We start from the raw sequence: 19,420 nt of genomic DNA, 5'->3' as shown, positions 1-19,420 counted from the left end.
AGATTTCTGAAACCTCAACACGACTTCAGAAATAATCCTGTATATACAGTATATCTCATTACATTACATCTCATTAATCAAAGTTACTATAAATAAGCCCCAAAAATAAACACACTGTTAAGTGTTTATCAAAAAGCACACATCAGATATGTTTAGTGTAAATGTCATCTTTTTACTATTGTGCATTACTTCTCTCTTAATTCAATCTTCTTACAGGACTTTTGCATTTACATTGTAAATGTCCACTGAACTGTGTACAGGTTCAATTCAACTTGAAATAATACATTTATGACATCTTTGTTGTTAAACAGACCTTCTCTGCCTTCTTCATTTGTCATCTGTCAATCATATCCCACATCACCTGTATTTAGCAGCAATATGATTAGGTTTGTTCTTCCATCTAAAAGCTCGCAGGGGCTTATTTCAGCGGACGTCAACCGTGAGATGATCTGTCTTGGGGAGAAGAGGGGATGTTTCTCCCTGAGATGAAGATACGTCAGTCCTGTTGGCCTTTTGTGACCTGAAACACATATATAAAAAATAAAAAAAAACTTTAAAAAAAGATGATGCATGATCAATGGTTTCCTATGACTATTTTCTGATTATACCCCATTTACCAACTTAAGAAGTACTTCACAGAATGAATGATTTTCAAATATTTATAGAATTTAATTTTAATGATTATTTACCATATTGCTAAATAAAGTGATACAAATATAACAAGAAACTGCTTACTTCTTTTGTATGTCCTCTTTTGTGAAATATATTACTTGTAGGAAGGCCTAAAGAATGTTTGGGTAAACAAATAAAGTCAATAAATTAATATATATCATCACAGTTCATACCAAACTACCGGTAAGTGCTTTTATTTGGAAATTAATTTTTCTTACAGCGAGAAAGGCGAGTGCGCCTTGAACTCCTGCGCTCCATTCAAAGTTGAGTGCTTGTGTGATGTATCCTCCAATAGTCGGCCCAAAGAACATCCTTCAACACGTAAAAGATGATTCAGGTTTCATGATGAGAAATTCTAAAGTATATTCTTAAACTTTATTTTCTTACACACCCAGCAGACCAGACTGCAGAGAACAAGCCTGACACCAGCCCCAGAGTACTCAAGCCCTCCTCAAAGCCGTTTTCACTGCAATACGATGAACATGTGCATTAAAACATGTTTCTATTTTTTTTGAGGTTTGTATTGTTGTTTTGCTCAGTTTCAGGGTTAACTGCATTTATTCAAACCACTTCAGGAATTTAGTGTGACATAACTGAGTGAATTACAGTCACGGTAAGCTCTTAAATGGCCTAACATAAAATGTGACTCAGTGCTGAGTGGGAGAACTAGAAGTGGATTTGTATGACGATGTATTTGCCTCACTATGCACAAGCGATCATCTCAGCAAAGGTGGGGATACAGGTCATACAGAGAGAGAAGCCCACCACGATCAGCATGAGGACGGTGAGCCAGAGCTGACTGAACACAAAAACATTTCACCCATTTGTGCTTTGATGTTGCATAAACAGCAAAAACTGAGGAATCGGCATTCACAAAAGTTCAAAATGAATGTTTCACCTTCTAATATGGAAAACAGGAAGTGGGCCGAGGAAACAGAAGCTCACCGCTGTGGCCATTCCTCCAACAACCATCATCCATTTCCTAATTGACTGCACCAAGAATCATCTTACAGCAACAGTTGAAATTATTTCTTAATAAATCAAATTTGTTCCAAAACAAAACATTTCCAAAAGCTAAAAATAGTTATAATATAAATAAATACATAAATAGGTAACATTAAAGCCTCAAATGTCAAAACTTTTTCTTTCGTGGAATTTTCATTTGTCACTGTAAAAAACCTTTAATATTGACTTACAGGATATTTATCACTGATCACACCAAAGATGGGTGATGCCACCCCATACGGCAGTGAAAGTCCAATCATGAGCAGCCCCACTGAACCAGCACTGAGATTAAGCTGTTCACAAAAAATATACAGAGACGTGTTTTATATTATAATATAGAATGAGAACCTTTACATTAACATTTACAACAGTATTTTGGAATGAAGAGTTTAGAACATTAGAACACTCACTATGGTGGGTTTACATGTAGTCTATACGTTTAAGCACAAAATATTTTATATTATATATATATATATATATATGTTTTCATGTAGTTTCTAAATCTTCATAACCTTTTCTATGGCAAATATGGACAGTGTTGCATCCAGGAAGCCAATTCCTGAACTCAACGTGAACACCACAAAGCAGATGAGAAGGATCTTTATTCTGGTACACAATCTGAGGAAGAAATTCTGGGAAGGAACAGCATCTATATTTGAATGAAATAAACAGACGTCTAGCTCTATAGGAGTATGCCAAATGGAATAGGCTTAAATTAAATTAAATAAAGACGTAATATTTAGTCAGTATGAATTCTTCACTAACCAAAGCTTGGTAAAATCCACAAATTAAGAGGCACTGTCGCAAACAGAAGACATCCTGTGAAAACGAATGGGATTTCATATCCAAATGACTGATAGAGCCAGCCGCCCAATGGAGGCCCCAATATCAGCCCAAGACCTGTAAAAATCTCCATGAAGCCCTGAGAGAATGAGATATCACTGTAGAGACACATTTAACATTTTAGCACACTTGTGTTAATATGAATAAAAACATAAGAACGGTTCTGTGTATATGCCTTGACCGTGAGAACCCAAACAACCAGACAGACTGAATAACTGAATCTAAAGATGATTCTCTTGAGAAACATCTTTTGTGACGTGCAATAGTGCTTTCTTTGTCACTTTACTCCAAAACACCATTACTGCACTGACCACAACTCACCAAAACAGTCGCTATGTTTTCTGGGAAAACTTTTGCTGAAACTGCAAAAGACGATGTAACGGCGGCGGAAAAACCAATTGCATTTACGCACCGTGTGATAAAACAGAGCACGATGAAAACTGTCCCATCAGACACTTGGTCAAGAAATCTGAAGAAGAAATTATATCATTAATTATGAGTCACCAGTCATTTTCATGCAATTTCCTATAAGATTAAAGTGATTTTATCAACATTTAGGCATAATCCAACATGTAAATTATCTGAAAGCTAATAGACACAGACTAAAGTACACAAAATACTATATTTAAAACACGATAAAACATCACAGATTCACTGACCCGAAGAGTACAGTGGATCCACTCGAAATGAACAACCCTGCCACAATCATAAACTTAGCTCCTATCTGGACAATCTGAAACAGAGGTCAAGCGCACTGATATAGTGTGCTATCTATAATGGAAAACTGTTGAAAGCTGTTGTGTATCTTCTGAAATTAAAAGTTATTAACTTACATATTTACCAAGTATCAATGAGCCCACCAAAGTGCATAATGCATAGATTCCGAATATTAAACCAATCATAGCTTGGCTGACACCTTTCTTCTTTGCCTAGAGAGAATGAATCAGATTGAAAGAAAATTCATTCTTATCCTACTGTAGCATGATTTAAGCACAGTACTTAGAACAAATTCTATTTCATATTGTTGATCATATTACATAAAACATAATCTTTGTACCTCATTTGGGAAAAATGGTCCAAGAATGGAGTAACAGATCATTGAACTGAAGTTTATGGAGGCCATTGAAATAAGTGTTAATATCTGCTGTCTGGATATTTTAGTGGCTGGAACCTCAGGTGTTGAAGAATCACCTAAATGAAGTTAACATGCGTTCACTGATCAGCAAAGAAACAATGTCAAATGCAAAGATTCAAAACGCTGCTAAACACCCATTAACATCAACTCATTTAAATGTGTATACATACCTATAGCTTCATCGATATCCATGGTCAAGTCTCTGAGATCTTTCACCGCGTGCTTATCCTGTCAGCTGGGAAACTCAACAGTGGTTGGTCTTCGAATCGATTCTCAAAAGAACTGAATCTTTTCAATGTTCGGTCGAACCGATTCGCAAAGCGCGGATCACTCAGCTATGTTTAAGAATAAAACCTGTTAAGAATATTGAAATTATTGCTATTGTTCTTAATACTGGAGACATTACAGAACTGTTCAATCAGTAATTTCCAGTGTGAAAAATGTTCGAGCAATAAACAGAACATTTAATGCATTTTTAATAGCCTAATACAGAACAGTAATTTCATAATCAACTAATTAATATAATTCAAAATAAAAATAAAAATGTGAACGAACCGATTCGTTAACATGAATCAAACTCAAGATTTTATCAAGGACTAGGAAGCACAATGCGAACATTAGTGCGCCGTCTAGAGGTCAGTGCAGGAACAAAATCTCAAAAAGCATGATTATCCAGTTGCACTGCTTTTCAAACCTGTGATTTTCTCAAACATAATCTAAAAAATGTGATTGAGATTAGTTTACAGCATCAATAATCAACACAGATTCCATCAAACTAGTTTGATTTTATTTAATACTTTAAGCCTACTCTGCACAGACATTCTAATGCTTTTCCAAGACACCCTTGAATTACGTTTTGTAAATGTACATTAGAATAATTAAGCAATAAGCACAGTACAAGCCGCACATTTCACATAATTTAATCTAGGCCTGAATATCCCAGTTCAAAGTGACTAGAAATAACTGCAAATCATCAAAGCATACAACATCAAGAATAATCAAGAAGTGCTTAAAACGTCAACCATATCACTACCCCACTCTGAACCACGGTTTGGCTTACAACAAAAATGTGACTAAAATGAACTTACTAGAAACCATCAGAAACTAAGCAACAACAAACAAATCAATTAGCTGATTTGCCATAAGAACTATTAAATATTGATGCAGAATATTAAACATTGATAAATGAAATATTTGAAACCAAATATTAAATATAATTATTAAAAGATGTTCCTTTACATAAATCAAACTAAGCAATTTAGGTTGACTATTTAACTTAGGAATGAGAAAAACTCCTACATATCAACTTCTGATTTCATTTAGATCCCATTCATTGCATAATATACAGTGTGTTAAGTTTGATTTATATAGTGATATAAGACATTTTTGGCAAAATTAATGCATACTGTATAGTTCGTGCTAAAGTGTCATGGACGATATGAGTACATTTTTAGGTACATCTAACTACAGCACTTTACTGTCATGTCACTTACATGACAATGACAATATTATATAACATATTTGAAAGTAATTAAAAATTGTTGTAACTTTTTTGTTACTATTAAAAGGCAAACATTCATTCAAAAAGGACATTACTGAGATACTGCAATAACACAGTGTGCAAATGATGCAATATAACATAAGACATTTTGTGAAGAAAAAGTTCAATTCAAAGTTAAATTGATTTTGAAACCATAAAAATGCATTCATTATAGTGGCACAATTGGGAAAATATGATTATAACTTGAATATACTATCTCTGTTTCACTTCATGGAAGTGAGTCACGGGATGAGAATATTCAAACATAACTTGCTTTTTTCCTCTCTAGATTTTCATTGGTTAGTGACCACAAACAACAGACAAAATCTGTCACTTTACAATGATTATACATAGGAAATCCCAATTTGGCACATAAATCTCTGGTACAAACATAAAAGGAGGTGGGGAAATCAGAGGAAAAAAAGAAAGAAACAAAGCCCACAGTCTAAGATTCACCTTTAGTAATTATCTTTATATTTAAATCACACCATTATATGCTAATGAAATACATGGAAAAAAATCAATGAAAGTGAATTAATAAATAAAACAATATCCCATCAATACACAAATATTAACTTTTTTCAGATGTATACCAACCACCTTTTAGGTGGAACCTTAAATCAGCTTGTACCTTTGTTAACAAAAAGGTACTTTAAAGCACTACATCTATTTTCGGACCACCTGTCTACGTCTTGTGCACGCTCTGCCTGAGAGTGACCAGATCTCTCGCCTACTAACTGGCATCGTACAGACGTTATGGCAGCAGAGAATGTAATATTTCTCACAATTTGCAATTAACAATAAACTATTTTTCAGTCCATCTGTTATAAAGGACAAGATTGCTGGAGAGGTTTTTTTCATTTAAGTCTCTGAGTTACATTGGCCAAGGCAACAGCAAATGCCTGTACCGCTGAGAATGGATACTGAAAATCCAGGATATATGCATTGCCATCGATTCTGCCAAACTGCATTACCTGTAATAGAGAATTATGGGGTTAGATGCAGGCTAATGGTTGCAGGGTAGATGTTTATTTCTCAAAGCCAGTGGTTCTTTTATCCTGGTCCTGGGGACACCCTGCTTTGCACATTTTCTATGTCTTCCTTAACTGACAAACAGTTCAATTCATGGAGATCTCTCCTAATGAGCTTGTGATCTGAATCAGATGTGTGAAATAAGGAACACATGCAAAGGGTACCTAGGACCAGAATTAAGAACCACTGCTCAAAGCTACTGATTATGGTGCATATTTGTTAAAGGTGTAATTTCGTTGCCCCTTGTGTCACAAAATGGAACTGCTAAAATATTATTTTCAAACTTGTATCTCAAATAAATAAAATCTTTTACCTGGCGTCCATCAAGCTCAATCTGAAAGTTTTTGGCCGACTCCTGTGTCACCCGTCCTCCAAAGTCAAGCTGGTAAACCTGGGTGGCTTCGTTCCACAATGGCTGCTTGTTGGCCATGACATAGACAAAGCCTTGGCTGCCAAGACTACGATCCTCTCTCTCGTTAGCTTTACGACACTTGATTTCCTCAAGTTCGTTTGCTGTACGCATATTGCGTTTGCTCTTCCATCCTTTCTTGCTGCTCTGGCTTTGGTTCATTAGCTCGTCACCACTGATGAAGAGTTCAGGCTCACTCTCTGAGCTGTCCTGGAACTCATTGGAGGTCCTACTCAGTTTCTTAGCCTTGTTCAATGGCTCTTTCTGCCCTTTAGGTTTCTTCTTTTCCCTGCTGCCAAGTCTTGGGCTGGAGATCAGGGAATTAAAGTCAGAGAGTGTGCGATTCTCTTTTTTGGATTTCCCTTCAGAAACTCCAGACATATTGGCCTCTTCTGCCCTACTGTCAAGCCTCTTACGTGTCTTCTTGCTGAACCTCTCTGCTCCTTGTGGACTCTCATTGAGAGAGGACTGATCCTGAAAGCTCTCCCCAGATTCTGCAATCACCTCAGAGGTGCTCTGATGGTTCAAGAGCTCAATGGGTGGAGGAGGAGGAGGAAGAGGAGGTGGAGGAGGAGGTGGTGGGGGAGGTGGAGGTGGTGGAGGAGGAGAGAGAACCGGCTTCTCCAGGGCCTGATGGGTCTTACTGGGCAGTGTTGCAGAGTGGTCTGGCATGGGAGGACAAGTGCTGTATGTGCTCCAAGGATGCAAGCTCATTGGATGCAGCTGAAGGTTGCTGCATGAGCTAGTCCCTGGGTACATGGGAGGCAGAGTGCAACAACCTAGATTGGTCAAATTTGCAGGATAACCCGGGGGTAGGACTAAAGTTGAGTCTGCTTGGCTGAAAGGGCTAGATGTTACCATGTCACTGGGGCCACATGATTGTGCAGGACTCTGCAAAGGCTGTAGTTGAGATCCACCATGCCCTACAACTGACGGGAAGGGTGAAAGGGATAACTGATATGCTGAAGGGAGGGTCATAGAGCTGGGACTGGCGGGAGGTTTCGTTGAAAGGACAAAAGGTAGTCGGGTCATGTCTAAGTGCTGTGGTTGGCTAAGTAAAAATGGTGGTGGCTTATGTGGTGGTCCTGGAGGTCCAGGCAATACATTTTGTTCTTGAGGTATCCACAGTTGTTCTGCTGCAGGAGAGTCCCATTGGTAAGGTGGAGGCCGTTTGATTGTCAAATTGACATCAAGTGTTAAATGCCGCACTGACTTTTCAAGATGGCACTGCTGACTTAGTGTCTCGTCTTCCGTAAAGGCAGAGTTCACATAGACAGTTCTGTCTCTACTTTTGTCAATGGGACTCAGGAGATTATAGGAGGACTGGGAGGCTAATGGCGAGGCACTTTTGGAGTGCACAATAATCGTGCTATGTTGAGCCCCTTTTCCAGGTGGAAAGTCTTGCCTCACCACAGTTCCTCCAGCAATTCCACTGCTGTTGGTGCCCCCACCAGTGACACTTACACTAGTGCTGCTGCTATTACTACTACACTGAGTGCATGTATACAAAGCCGTAGGTATCCTTGGCTGATAGGAGAGTGTGAGGGAACCGTTCATTTTGGATTTAGTCGGTAGAGTCCTCACTGTATCCACCATTTGTGAAACCTTCAGGGTCGGTTCCCTGTGATCACGGCGCAAAGTGGCATGAATCAAACTGCTGTCAATCCTTTGCGTGGGACTTCTGATTGTGTTCATTTGGCTAGATGTGTCAGGATAAGGTGGTGGGTCTCCGCTTGGTATGGAATATCTAGGCACTGAGAGGCGACTAAGAGTTGCTGAGCTGTATGGCAACTGGACCTTCTTGTTCTCAGTTGAAGTTACTTTCAATGTGGCGGAGCTGCCCAGTTCTTGCATCCCATAGGTATTTTGGTTCCTTAAAAGACGTCTCCTTGGGCGACACACCTCTTCAACATTTCCACTGCTGTCAAAAGTAGTGATTCTTTCATAGCCTAGTGGAGTTGGGTACTGGAGGCTAATTGGGAGAAGAGAGAATTCATCCTTAGTTAAACATGGATCTGTTGACAGTGTAGTGCCATTCTCATTACTAACAACAAGACCAGGAGGGGCCGTAGTGGGTGTGGCAGCTGCAGCAGATACCACTGTACCTGGGTAAGGTGGTGGAGGGTTTACTTTGCGCATCTGTATCTCAATGGTGTCAGTTTCAATAAATGACTGTGGTCGTGAGGGAATCTTCAGAGGGAGAACTTCTCGTCTGTCTGGAGGATGGTCTGGATGAGGAATTTGAGGCATTAGCTGTAACTGATGGAGGGATAGAGTAGCATACCCTGAAGGTGGATGTTGAAGGGAAATTTGCATTTTAAGCTGCTGCTGCATTTGCTGATGCTGTCTTTGCATTTGTTGATGCTGCAGCTGTATTTGTTGATGCTGCTGTTGAAGTTGTTGCTGCTGCTGTCTCATTTCTTGTATTTGCTGTCGAATTTGTTGCTGCTGTTGTTGCATCTGTTGCTGCTGCTGCTGCATTTGCTCATGCTGAATCTGCAACTGGTGCTGCTGCTGTTGGAATTGTTGTTGATGCATTTGTTGTTGATGCTGCTGCACTTGCTGTTGAATCTGATGTTGCTGCTGTTGCAGTTGCTGCTGTTGCATTTGCTGCTGATGCAGTTGCTGTTGATGATGTTGCAACTGTTGTTGATGCTGCTGTTGCAGTTGTTGATGCTGCTGTTGAAGTTGCTGTTGCAGTTGATGCTGCTGTTGCAGTTGCTGTTGATGCTGCTGTTGCAGTTGTTGTTGTTGATGCTGCTGCGTTTGCAGTTGCTGCTGATGTTGCATTTGTTGCTGCTGCAGCGACTGTTGATGCAGCTGCTGTGACTGATGTTGTAATCTCAGATGCTGCTGCTGTGGTTGTAATTGCTGTTGATATTTAGATTGTTGATGGTCTTGTTGTTGCTGTTGTTGTTGACGTTGTTGGTGGGGTTGTTGTGGTAGATGATGTGGAGGAGGAGGAAGAGTTCCGCTCAGGATATTACTAATTTCCAGTCCACTGAAAATCACCTGTCCAGGGTTGGAATATCTGGTTGGCGCAGTGTATTGTGCTGTCACAGTGTCCTGACTGTGCTCAGATACTGTTGCATTAGCCGCTGCTGCTGTTGCATTAGCTGCTGCTGCTGCTGTTGCTGCTGCAGCTGCCGCTGCTGCAGTGGCAGTGGGATTGGTAAGGACATCAAGCTGAATATTCTGGTTGGCTAGGAGAGACTGCACTAAGCCTATACTCTGCGTAGGTGACATGGCTTGAGCAGGGCTGTGAATTGGAGCAATGGGGATATTAACTGTGCAAGGAGGATTGTCGGCTGACACTCCTGAGGGTCCCATAACTAGAAATAAGCAAGAACATCTTGAGATTTCTTTCTTATTTTAGTTGAGCTACACAGAGACAAAATGTACAAAGATGTTCCACTGATTCTTACCAGGTAAATCATCTTCATCTTCACTGAACACATTGGGATTAAAGACTGGCAGACTCATGAAGTCCAGCGATATTTTACGCACCTCAGGCAAATAAATCGTCATCTGACGAGGTTGCAGGTGTAGCAAACTAGTTTTATAAATAACTGGAACACCATGTCAAGACATATTTTAAAAACATTAAGAATATTATTTAAAATAATTATGTGAAACTGTTTGAATATAAAACATGACAACATACCTGCTCCCAAGTTAGCTGGCAAAAATGAGGCAAGGCCTACAATCTTAAACTTTGTTCCCCAAATGTTAGAGGTGACCTGGGCCAAGTAATTATGCTGCAAAGCAAATTAAGTGATAGCTATAGAAAATATTCAAGGTCATATTCCAGGGATAGGCAACGTTAGTCATGGAGTGCAGATTTTAGCTCCAACCTTGAAAAAAACCCTCACCTGCCTGTAGGTCTGTCAAGAATTTTTTTTTATTTCAAATATTCGTCGCAAAAAACATTGCATTCGAATCTTAGGTCTGTGTCAAATTTATTTAAATTCAACTTTAAAAAAACATGTCTCAAGACTTTATGGAGGTTTTTCGCCATCCCACTGTATCTCATGTTTTTAAATGAAGAAAGTAGCCTACTCTTTGTGATTGGTTTTCGGTCCTTTGTATTAAACTATACATACCTGCACAGTGCTGTTTTTTTTCTAATTGTTTAAGCAATTTAATTAATTATATATGGTTTATAAACATTATTTTAAACATTATGCACTTTTTTTCCAAAAACAGTTGTGTTATTTTATTACACTTTGAAGAAATGTGCATAACATTTTGTGCAATGCGCTCTCTTGTGGCTTTAGGAGAAAAGCCAAAAGCTTTTTTTCCGACTAACTGAAATTATGCCTTTTAAATTCAAATATACGGTAATTCGAATATTTAAGTAGAAAATTCAAATTTAGTTTTTCAGTCATTTTGACAGCCCTACCTGCCTTTAGCCCTTGTAATTCTAAAGACCTTAATTAGCTTGTTCAGGTGTGTTTGATTATGGTTGGAGCTAAACTCTGCAGGACAGGGGCATTCCAGAACCGATGTTGCATATCCCTGTCATAGACGGTTTACTGTCATTTCTCTTCAGCAAAGAAGGAGTTTAAAGAAAATTAGGTGTCTGCTAAAGTCATGCTGCAGTAAATGTGACAAACGTCTCATTCAGTATCAAGTAGGCAGAGACAATAAATACAAACACTTCCCATATTAACTCTAGGCAAGTAGATTAATATCAAATTATTGCCAAAATTAGCTTGCAAATAAGACGTTAAGTACCTCACTAAAGCCATCAACTGGAATTTCTCTTCGAGTAAGACTCGGAGACCGAACTGAAGGCTTCTTTGGTAATCTAGGAGACCTAGACATTTCTTGAGATGTTTGGGCAAGTTTAGGAGACTTTCTTGATTCCATATTAATTCTAGAAAATAAAACAAATATGAAAGTTAACTTGCTATCAAGTTTAAAATAGTTTTTTTTTGTAAATTAAGTTGTTCCGAAATTTACTGTATTGTGTTTTGTCAAGATTGTAAAGGAACAAACATTTCTTTTAAGTTTCAGGCACCCTGTAATATTGTGTGGATTTTATATTCAACAGTACCTTATATGTTTAGAGTACCTAGGAAGCTTAGGAGACCTGTTTCCTCTAGAAAGTTTGGGTGACTTTCGCCCAACCCACTCATCGCTCAACTCAATATCGCTTGAGTCTGAGCAGTTACAGCTGTCAGTCATATAGGAGATCATCCCATTTACACAGACCTCATCTGAAAGACAAGATTACATCAAATTAAAGACCAATGCATTTACTCATGAAGCTTGAGTTTAAAGTGTACATGATCAGCAACAGTGCATATACCAGTACCTGCTTTACCATCCATTTTTGGGTCCATAATGACAAACTCCGGTCGCAGTTTGCTGATGCGACGACCATTGAGAATAGGCACCAAACCTCCCAGGTGTTCCAGATAGAGGGTGTAACAGGGGCCTCCTGCTTCTGGATTCTCCTCTGAACGTTTCATAGTGCAGTGAAAGCGTTCATTCCCTGCTGTCGGATAGCTCACAAAGTCTCGGATGTTATTCGGATCTGGGATGGGTGGCTGGTGAGATGTAAAAGATTATGCACTAAGTTCAATGCATACATTAGCATACATCAAAAACTTTACTTGCTTCTCTTGTACCTTGATAGTTGGGATGAAAGCAGTGGTGACATAGGAACAGAGGAGTGAAGGCATGTTCAGTTTTCCCACATCTCTCTCCTCTTTAAGAGCACTGGCAATGCCCTGCTGACACAGAAGCTGCAGGCTGGCCACACGGTGCTCCACACGCACTACATACAGGGCTGGTCCACAGGCCAGAAACAGACGCGAGTCCCTGTGACCCCAGCAAATCGTGGTGATGGGCCTCTAAAATAAAAAGATACTTTGATTATCAATATGTAATTTAAAAAAAATTATTATAGGTTCAGTCCCATATGATCCTTCAGAACTAATTCTAATATGCTGATTTAGTGCTTAATATTATTATCAACGTTGTAAACAGGTTGATTGCCCTTCAATATTTTTGCGGAAACTATTATACTATTTAAAAGTTTGGGGCGAATAAGATATCTATAATAAGAAATTAAAACATGTAGTGATACATAAAAGATATATACAGATTTATAAAAAAAGAGTTAATACTTTTATGCAGCAAGGACAATAAATCATTCAAAAGTGACAAATGTGAACATTCCATTCATCAGAGAGTCTTGGAAAAAATGTATCACTGTTTACACGAAAATATTAATCAGCAAAAACTGATAATAACTAATAATTCAGCACCCAATCAGCATATTAGAATGATTTCTAAAGGATCGTGACACTGAAGAATGACGAGATAATGCTCAAAATTTTGCTTTCCCATTACAGGAATAAATTGCATTTTAAAATATTTTCAAATAGAAAAAAGTTGCCTTAAATTGTAATAATATTTCACAATATTACAGATTTACTGTATTTTTGATGAAAAATGCAACCTTGGTTACTAAGCAAAAAAAAAAACGTAAACTCTTGACCGATAGTGTATATGTGACCCTGGACCACAAAACCAGTCTTAAGTTTATTTCGAGATTTATAAATCATCAGTATACAACAATACATAGAACAATATTTGGCCGAGATACAACTATTTGAAAATCTGGAATCTGAGGGTGCAAAAAAAAAATCTAAATATTGAGAAAATCGCCTTTAAAGTTGTCCAAATTCATTCTTAGCAATGCATATTACTAATCAAAAATTAAGTTTTGATATATTTACATGAGGACATTTACAAAATATCTTCATGGAACATGATCTTATCTTGACGATTTTTGGCATAAAAGAAAAATTGATTATTTTGACCCATACAATGTTTTTTTGGCTGTTGCTACAAATATACCTCAGCGACTTAAGACTGGTTTTGTGCACCATGGTCACATATGCTTAAACTGTTAAATGATGACTGGTTACAGCTCACTTGGGCTGGAGTTTCTAATGTGTATATATGTTCCCCTTGGACATTGTAAAACTTGACAAGGGCGTTCCTCATTAAAGAGGCACAGGCTGATTCAGCGGGCAGGCCGTGTCTCTCCATCCCAGCCACTGCCAGCAGGTCTCCCTGAGAGCACCATTGCACCTCCACATCTGAAAAAACACAAGCATGTCCAGTCAGATTACAGTACGATGTGTGGCTCTGTCACAGAGGATCAACAGGATTTTTGGTTATTTTTACTGAATTACTCTGTAAGTGTAACCAAGAATTCATAAACCATGAAAAACCTTGTTACTATAAAATGTAATCAACAGCATGCCACAGATGCTCATTATATTAAAAATAACTTGGAATATTCTGTTAATAACCATCCAGTGGCAGTTATAAAACATGTACTTGGTAATTTATATATTGCAAAAACAACCTTGTTTTACCTTTCAGTCCTGAGCGTATAATGCTAGGTGAAAGGTCATCATAGTTGTTCATCAAACTAATGTCTCCTGATATGAAGCTGACCGTGAGCATTGGTTTGAGATTTTGCACTTGAAAGGAAACATGGTTTTATAGTTAATAACATTCAGAAAGTCAAATAAACATCACTGCCTTGCAAAGATCCATAAAAATGTCTTTGCATAAACATTTCTTAAAAATAACAATCCAAAGTAGAGTTTTATCGTTTTTTAGAAAACACTCTGTGGCTTCACTTTTCTTTAATTAATGGATGATGCATGCAGTGCACTGGGCCTAAAAACCTATTATGTAATCTCAAAAGTTTGTAATCGCCAAGAAATGCAAGAATACAGTGAAAAAAAATGACTTAAAAAAAAGGCTTATTATATATACAAATGTCCAACTTCTTCCGCATACAAACAGAATACTCACTCAGCACAATATACTGCACATTATAGAATATTTCAACTAACTGATAGCTTGTATAATCATATTATTATATTATCGTCCAGTGCTAATCTGCTAAATGTGCCTGTAAGGCATGAAGATAAGATATTATCAACATCACGATTTGCTGTAGAGCTGAAACATTGAAACAATGTGCACTGTGAAAAGTGCTAAGCAAATAAATTTGACTTTATTTGAGAGTATAAAGTACCGTGAGCTGGAGTAGGGTCATCGGAGTCTGTATCGCTCTCAGTGCTGTCCTCCACCAGGAAGTTTGGGCAGTTCCAAGACATGCTGACTATGCCATCTGACTCATGCAGAAGAACATGGGCAAGCATACGGCCGTGGCAGTCCATCACTATGACTTGCCCGTCTGCTGTTCCAAAAAGCACCTAGGGAGATTAAATGAATGCAAACACCAAATTAGGAAAACTCAGGCATCGGTCCAAAGGCAGCGGTCCAAATCATTTCATCGTTTGCAAACAACCTGTTGACAGCAAATGCACTTTTGCCTCAATTTGATGAGGCCACAGCAAAGAGTTACCTGCTGGTCATCAGGGGTCCAGATTCCACAGGTGATCTGGCTCTCCAGATTGATCTCAGATGACCAGTGTCTCTGACCGCTCACTGAACCCACCAGAACAAAACCATCCCTGTAGGCGATCAAGGCCTGTGTACCATCATGTGACCAGGTGAAGTCACTCACCTAGATGACAAACCACTAGATCATTGAGCAGTTCACGTTAGAATAACAATGAAAATAACTTTTCATGGTCTTGATAGTGTTAGAAAAGTGCAGGAGTTGAGAAGTTTTATTAAAAGAAATTGACTGATTAACTAAATTTTGTAAGTAATTTTGAACAATAAACATGAGAAAGTGGCATGGAAAAGAGATATAACTGAATCACTATCTCATACTTATTTAAATGGTCTTACTATAAATCCTGCTGTATATTTTTTTAATATACACATTTCTAAGACTTCTAAATTACCAACATCTAAACTGCTGAAAAACCTGTTGTAAACAATCTACTACAAGCCTTTTTTCATTTGATTGATAGTTTATAGTTTCTCGAGTAGGAGCTATATATTGTCATATCATATTATATGAGCTACTAAAGCCTGATGTTTTAAAATATCATATTAATTATTGCTTTGTTCAATAAAAAATTAAATAAAATGTTCCATTGTTTCTGACTATTATTTCATATATTAGGCTTTACAAGGTCAATAATGCATTTAAGATAATGCATGTTTTATGCAGTTTAGGAATATTGACATCATGGAAATACATTGACATTCAGCACAGGTTAAAAATAAGTGCAAAATATTAACATACTGTACCTGAGCACCTCTGTCATTCACCAACTCTACAGACCATCTTCCTTCATACTGGATCCACACAAATATCCCTCCCTCCATGTCACACGTTGCAAGCTTCTGAAACGGTTCATTCCACCTGACAAGGACAACCTACACAAGAACAGCACCATGGGAATGAAGATCTAGCAAAATTTTGCAGGAGTACATGCTACTCATATAGAACTCACAAAAAGATGGTCATTTTAGCTCAACTTAGAATACTAGAAACTTACCTCATATAAGGTTAAATCCTTTTAAACACATTTATCAAAACATACACTGTAAAAATGGTCAGAGTTTTGATGGTAAAGATGGTGAAAAACTGTAATAGCTGTAAATTTACAGTAAGATATACTGTTTTTGGAAGTCATCTTATAATTTACAAAGATTTACAATGAAGAGGCAAACTCCCACCTCACTATTATGACCCCGTAAATTGAAGTTGATTCGTTGTGGGGTATTTCTGTCCCTTCTACAGTGACTAGACGTGAACGTCACACCCACAACACCCCTGGCGTTCCCAGTGGCCAGCCAGCCTTCCTCATAGTAGCGCTTCCTGCACACCGGCTTCTCCTTCTCACTTTTGGGAACTCTCCCTTTCCATGAGAGGCAGAGGATGTTGGAGTCACTGCAGAGGACCGGACCATGTTCCACCGCAGCCAACATCCCTACAGACTGACCAGGCTACATGTATTGAGGGAGATGAGAGGGAGTTAATGCAAAAATAATGATTTCACAGACAGGGCTTAGACTAAGCCATGATTAGGCCATAGTTCAATTATGACATTTAAGTAATTTAAATTATAAACATGCCTTTGAAAAATCATTACTGGTGTGCATTTTGAGACAAAATAAAGGCACTGATATATTTTAAGATCAGTCAGAGCAAGTCTCTTTCGGTTGAAACAGCTCAGAATTAGATTTAAGTCTGGGATTAGGTTTAAGCCTCATCTGTGAAACCAGGGGAAAATCTGTCGCTTTTAATAGTAATTAAGTTATATTAGTGCATATTCATTCAGTAAATGGGTATTTAGGCAGGCCAAGGTTATTTATACACACTCAGAAGATTAAAAAAAAGTACAAAAGTTGTCTCTAAGGCAGTACCTTTTCAAAAGGTACTAATGTACCATTTAAGTACTAATATGTACCTTTAAGGCACTAATATGCACCCTTTTGGAGTAAATAAGGTATAAAGGTGTACCTTTTAAAAAGGACACAATCCCAGTGACAGCTTTTGTGCCTTTTTATTATTTTATTTTTTATGTTTTTTAGTCTATAGCACATTTCAAACACATTGGCAATTCAAACTGATTAACATAAAAACAATTTAAACATAATGATAAACTAATAAATAAAAGTAAGCATAAGTAAAATATAGAAAATAAAAATCTAAATTAGCCTGGAGATTTTTTCTTCAGAATCAAAATTTTAGGTTAAAAAAGTGTGCATTTTAAATGCAGTAACTGATCACCATTGTAAATCAACATTACCTTACTGCTTACTACATATACCTTCTGCTGACAAAGAATGTAACATGCAATAGAAATGTAAGCCATTAATAGTTGGATTTGAAAATTAACAGCCTTTTTTAAAAATATTTTCATTATTTTTGCAATTCAGTTTTGTGTTGCTAGTGGCACAGAAATCACACACTTTACCTTTAAATAAACCAGTGGTCTGACAAATCACATCTAATACCATACAAACTGCAAAAACAGGCCTAATACAGTACTTATAAAAAATAGTGTATAATGGTTTTAGATTTGGTTGTAGGTGGAATGCCACTTGCAAAAACTAACCATCTGACATTATCTGTCAAATTTCTGTTTCCAAAATGAACTACAACTGTATTAAAGAACATATATGCTTTCGATGCACCAGAAAACACAATGCAAAATGTAGTTTCTGAAAATACTCACCTCTTCATAGTCCCTGGACATTATTGGTCCAAATTCCGTCTTTGAAGGAGTGCTCCATTTTGCTAGCTTATTCAAAAAATGTGCAGTACAACCTGAGAGTGCTTAACTGCAGATATGTCTTAAGAAAAAAGAGTGACTATTATCAGGCCATTATAGTCTGAGACTATGAGCAATGCAGTCTGTTCTATTTCCGTTCCAAATATTGTAAATTACGTCTAAATCAAAAGTCAAGGCCTACTGCAGTTTATCCTCACTATACAAAACCAGCTTTCAGTTTTCGGTAGTCCTGGATTTCTATGCAAAGAGAAACACACACGCAAATGTATTTATTTATATGAAAAAGCCATATATCATTTGCAGATTTAAAAGGAAGAACAAGCCACCTATGATGAGACAAGCTCTGCATGCAGAATCATTTAAAGGCATTTAATTTCTCTGTCTGCACCCACACTTGAGTTGACATTGGTCCCATTACGTCAAAAGATGTTTAAAGCCCCCGCAATTCATGCTTTATACTCAGAATAATGCAACAGAAATTATGCATCGAAGCATCTGTATAAAAAAGCATGAAAGGTAAAAAAAAGGATACAGACAAATATGCACAGTTAAGGATGAGGCAGCTCACAGGCGTCATGGCAACAGGGATGTGATGATGGCTGAATTTTAATGACACCCAACCTAAGACTTCATAACTGCATTAGTATTAGTTTTTCCATGCGTTTCTCTTAGGCTTAACAATATAGATTTAAAAAAATCGTTTAAAACATAATCTCACTGTTTAACGACAATACATTCAATATAAAAATATTCATATAGGGCCGTCGAATCATAACTAGCTCAGTTTTACACATCTGCTTATATTATATAAGAACTGTGGCAGGTAATTAAACTGGATGCAGTTTAGAATAAATCCATCAACTATGGTTGCCACCTACACTCGTGATATAATTACACAACCATCCAGTACACAACATTGACAATTACTGTGACATTCCAAATAAATAAAATGAGAACAATGTGAGCCAACAAGAAAACAATTAATTCGAGTGATAAAATAAAAATTCTGCATACATTTCTATCAGCAAACTCACCTCTATCAACTCGCTCTCAATGCGTCTAAATGGTAGCCAGATCCTCATGGGAGATCTTACCCCAAAGAACATTAATTTCAATGCAGTTGGATGCTGTGCATTGGCGCAAAATAATCCCCGAGTGAGGGATTTTTCATCGTGTGAAGGCAACCCGCGCTCTGACGGAATGGTGCTGTGGATCACATGACTGCCAACCCCATCCAGATAGAATACAACAAATGCGGTTTACAGGCAAACTGGACTGATAAAAACACCCGGCTTCACTCTTATTTTGCCATATGTTTTAAGATGCATGAAACTGAATAATGTAAAGTTTCACTGAGAAAAGAAAGCACACATTTTAAAGACTGTACTATTAAAGCAAGTTACTAGAATAATACTGTATATGTTTCAAAACATTCGTTCATCTCAGTGATATCTCAAGTTGTTTTGATCATTTCAACACTTCGCCAGTGCTTTGTTACCCATTAAAAAAGTAAATAAAATCCTTGATACGTGTTTGCTTAAATACATAGCTGCTATGGACCATGTTCATCACAAAGATTTGTT

General features: G+C 37.6%; 2 protein-coding genes across 5 annotated transcripts; both read right to left on the bottom strand.

Annotated features, from left to right (window-relative positions):
• Window positions 1-151: 151 nt before the first annotated feature.
• Window positions 152-3,882, bottom strand: slc18b1 (solute carrier family 18 member B1). 3 transcript variants are annotated; one of them, XM_059520978.1, is made up of 14 exons: window positions 3,826-3,882; window positions 3,578-3,711; window positions 3,354-3,449; window positions 3,180-3,253; window positions 2,842-2,989; window positions 2,443-2,599; window positions 2,190-2,326; window positions 1,869-1,970; window positions 1,571-1,662; window positions 1,376-1,471; window positions 1,064-1,138; window positions 891-984; window positions 736-782; window positions 152-520 (listed from the first exon to the last, which is right to left on the bottom strand). In XM_059520978.1, exons 1-14 carry the CDS (start codon window positions 3,845-3,847, stop codon window positions 424-426), a joined length of 1,371 nt encoding a protein of 456 aa, XP_059376961.1. In that variant the 5' UTR covers window positions 3,848-3,882; the 3' UTR covers window positions 152-423. The 3 variants fall into 3 exon arrangements, with proteins under 3 accessions (XP_059376961.1, XP_059376963.1, XP_059376962.1); XM_059520980.1 differs by lacking the exon at window positions 736-782; XM_059520979.1 differs by lacking the exon at window positions 1,376-1,471.
• Window positions 3,883-4,420: 538 nt separating this feature from the next.
• Window positions 4,421-19,020, bottom strand: tulp4b (TUB like protein 4b). 2 transcript variants are annotated; one of them, XM_059519891.1, is made up of 16 exons: window positions 18,872-19,020; window positions 17,781-18,074; window positions 16,276-16,545; window positions 15,844-15,972; window positions 15,044-15,205; window positions 14,711-14,891; window positions 14,037-14,144; window positions 13,588-13,754; window positions 12,273-12,497; window positions 11,957-12,191; window positions 11,696-11,858; window positions 11,374-11,515; window positions 10,301-10,394; window positions 10,062-10,205; window positions 6,541-9,968; window positions 4,421-6,169 (listed from the first exon to the last, which is right to left on the bottom strand). In XM_059519891.1, the coding sequence occupies exons 2-16, from the start codon at window positions 17,799-17,801 to the stop codon at window positions 6,053-6,055; spliced, it is 5,586 nt and encodes a 1,861-aa protein (XP_059375874.1). In that variant the 5' UTR covers window positions 17,802-18,074; window positions 18,872-19,020; the 3' UTR covers window positions 4,421-6,052. The 2 variants fall into 2 exon arrangements, with proteins under 2 accessions (XP_059375874.1, XP_059375875.1); XM_059519892.1 differs by having other exon boundaries at window positions 11,714-11,858.
• Window positions 19,021-19,420: the final 400 nt, after the last annotated feature.

This window comes from Carassius carassius, chromosome 32 (assembly GCF_963082965.1).
Source record: "Carassius carassius chromosome 32, fCarCar2.1, whole genome shotgun sequence".
Lineage (NCBI taxonomy): Eukaryota > Metazoa > Chordata > Actinopteri > Cypriniformes > Cyprinidae > Carassius > Carassius carassius.
The sequence above is the reverse complement of the archived record's forward strand: the minus strand, read 5'-3'. Positions and strand labels throughout refer to the sequence as shown.

Excerpts from the sequence above, each read along its gene's own strand:
- slc18b1 (XM_059520978.1), bottom strand. The coding sequence starts at position 3,847 with ATGGATATCGATGAAGCTATAG. Across the intron at positions 2,327-2,442 it reads GTGGATTTTACCAAGCTTTG|ATGCTGTTCCTTCCCAGAAT; the intron begins GTTAGTGAAGAA and ends ATTCAAATATAG. Across the intron at positions 1,971-2,189 it reads CCATATTTGCCATAGAAAAG|CTTAATCTCAGTGCTGGTTC; the intron begins GTTATGAAGATT and ends TTTTGTGAACAG.
- tulp4b (XM_059519891.1), bottom strand. The coding sequence starts at position 17,801 with ATGTCCAGGGACTATGAAGAG. Across the intron at positions 12,192-12,272 it reads CTTTCATCCCAACTATCAAG|CCACCCATCCCAGATCCGAA; the intron begins GTACAAGAGAAG and ends ACATCTCACCAG. Across the intron at positions 10,395-11,373 it reads CAGTTGATGGCTTTAGTGAG|CATAATTACTTGGCCCAGGT; the intron begins GTACTTAACGTC and ends TTTGCTTTGCAG.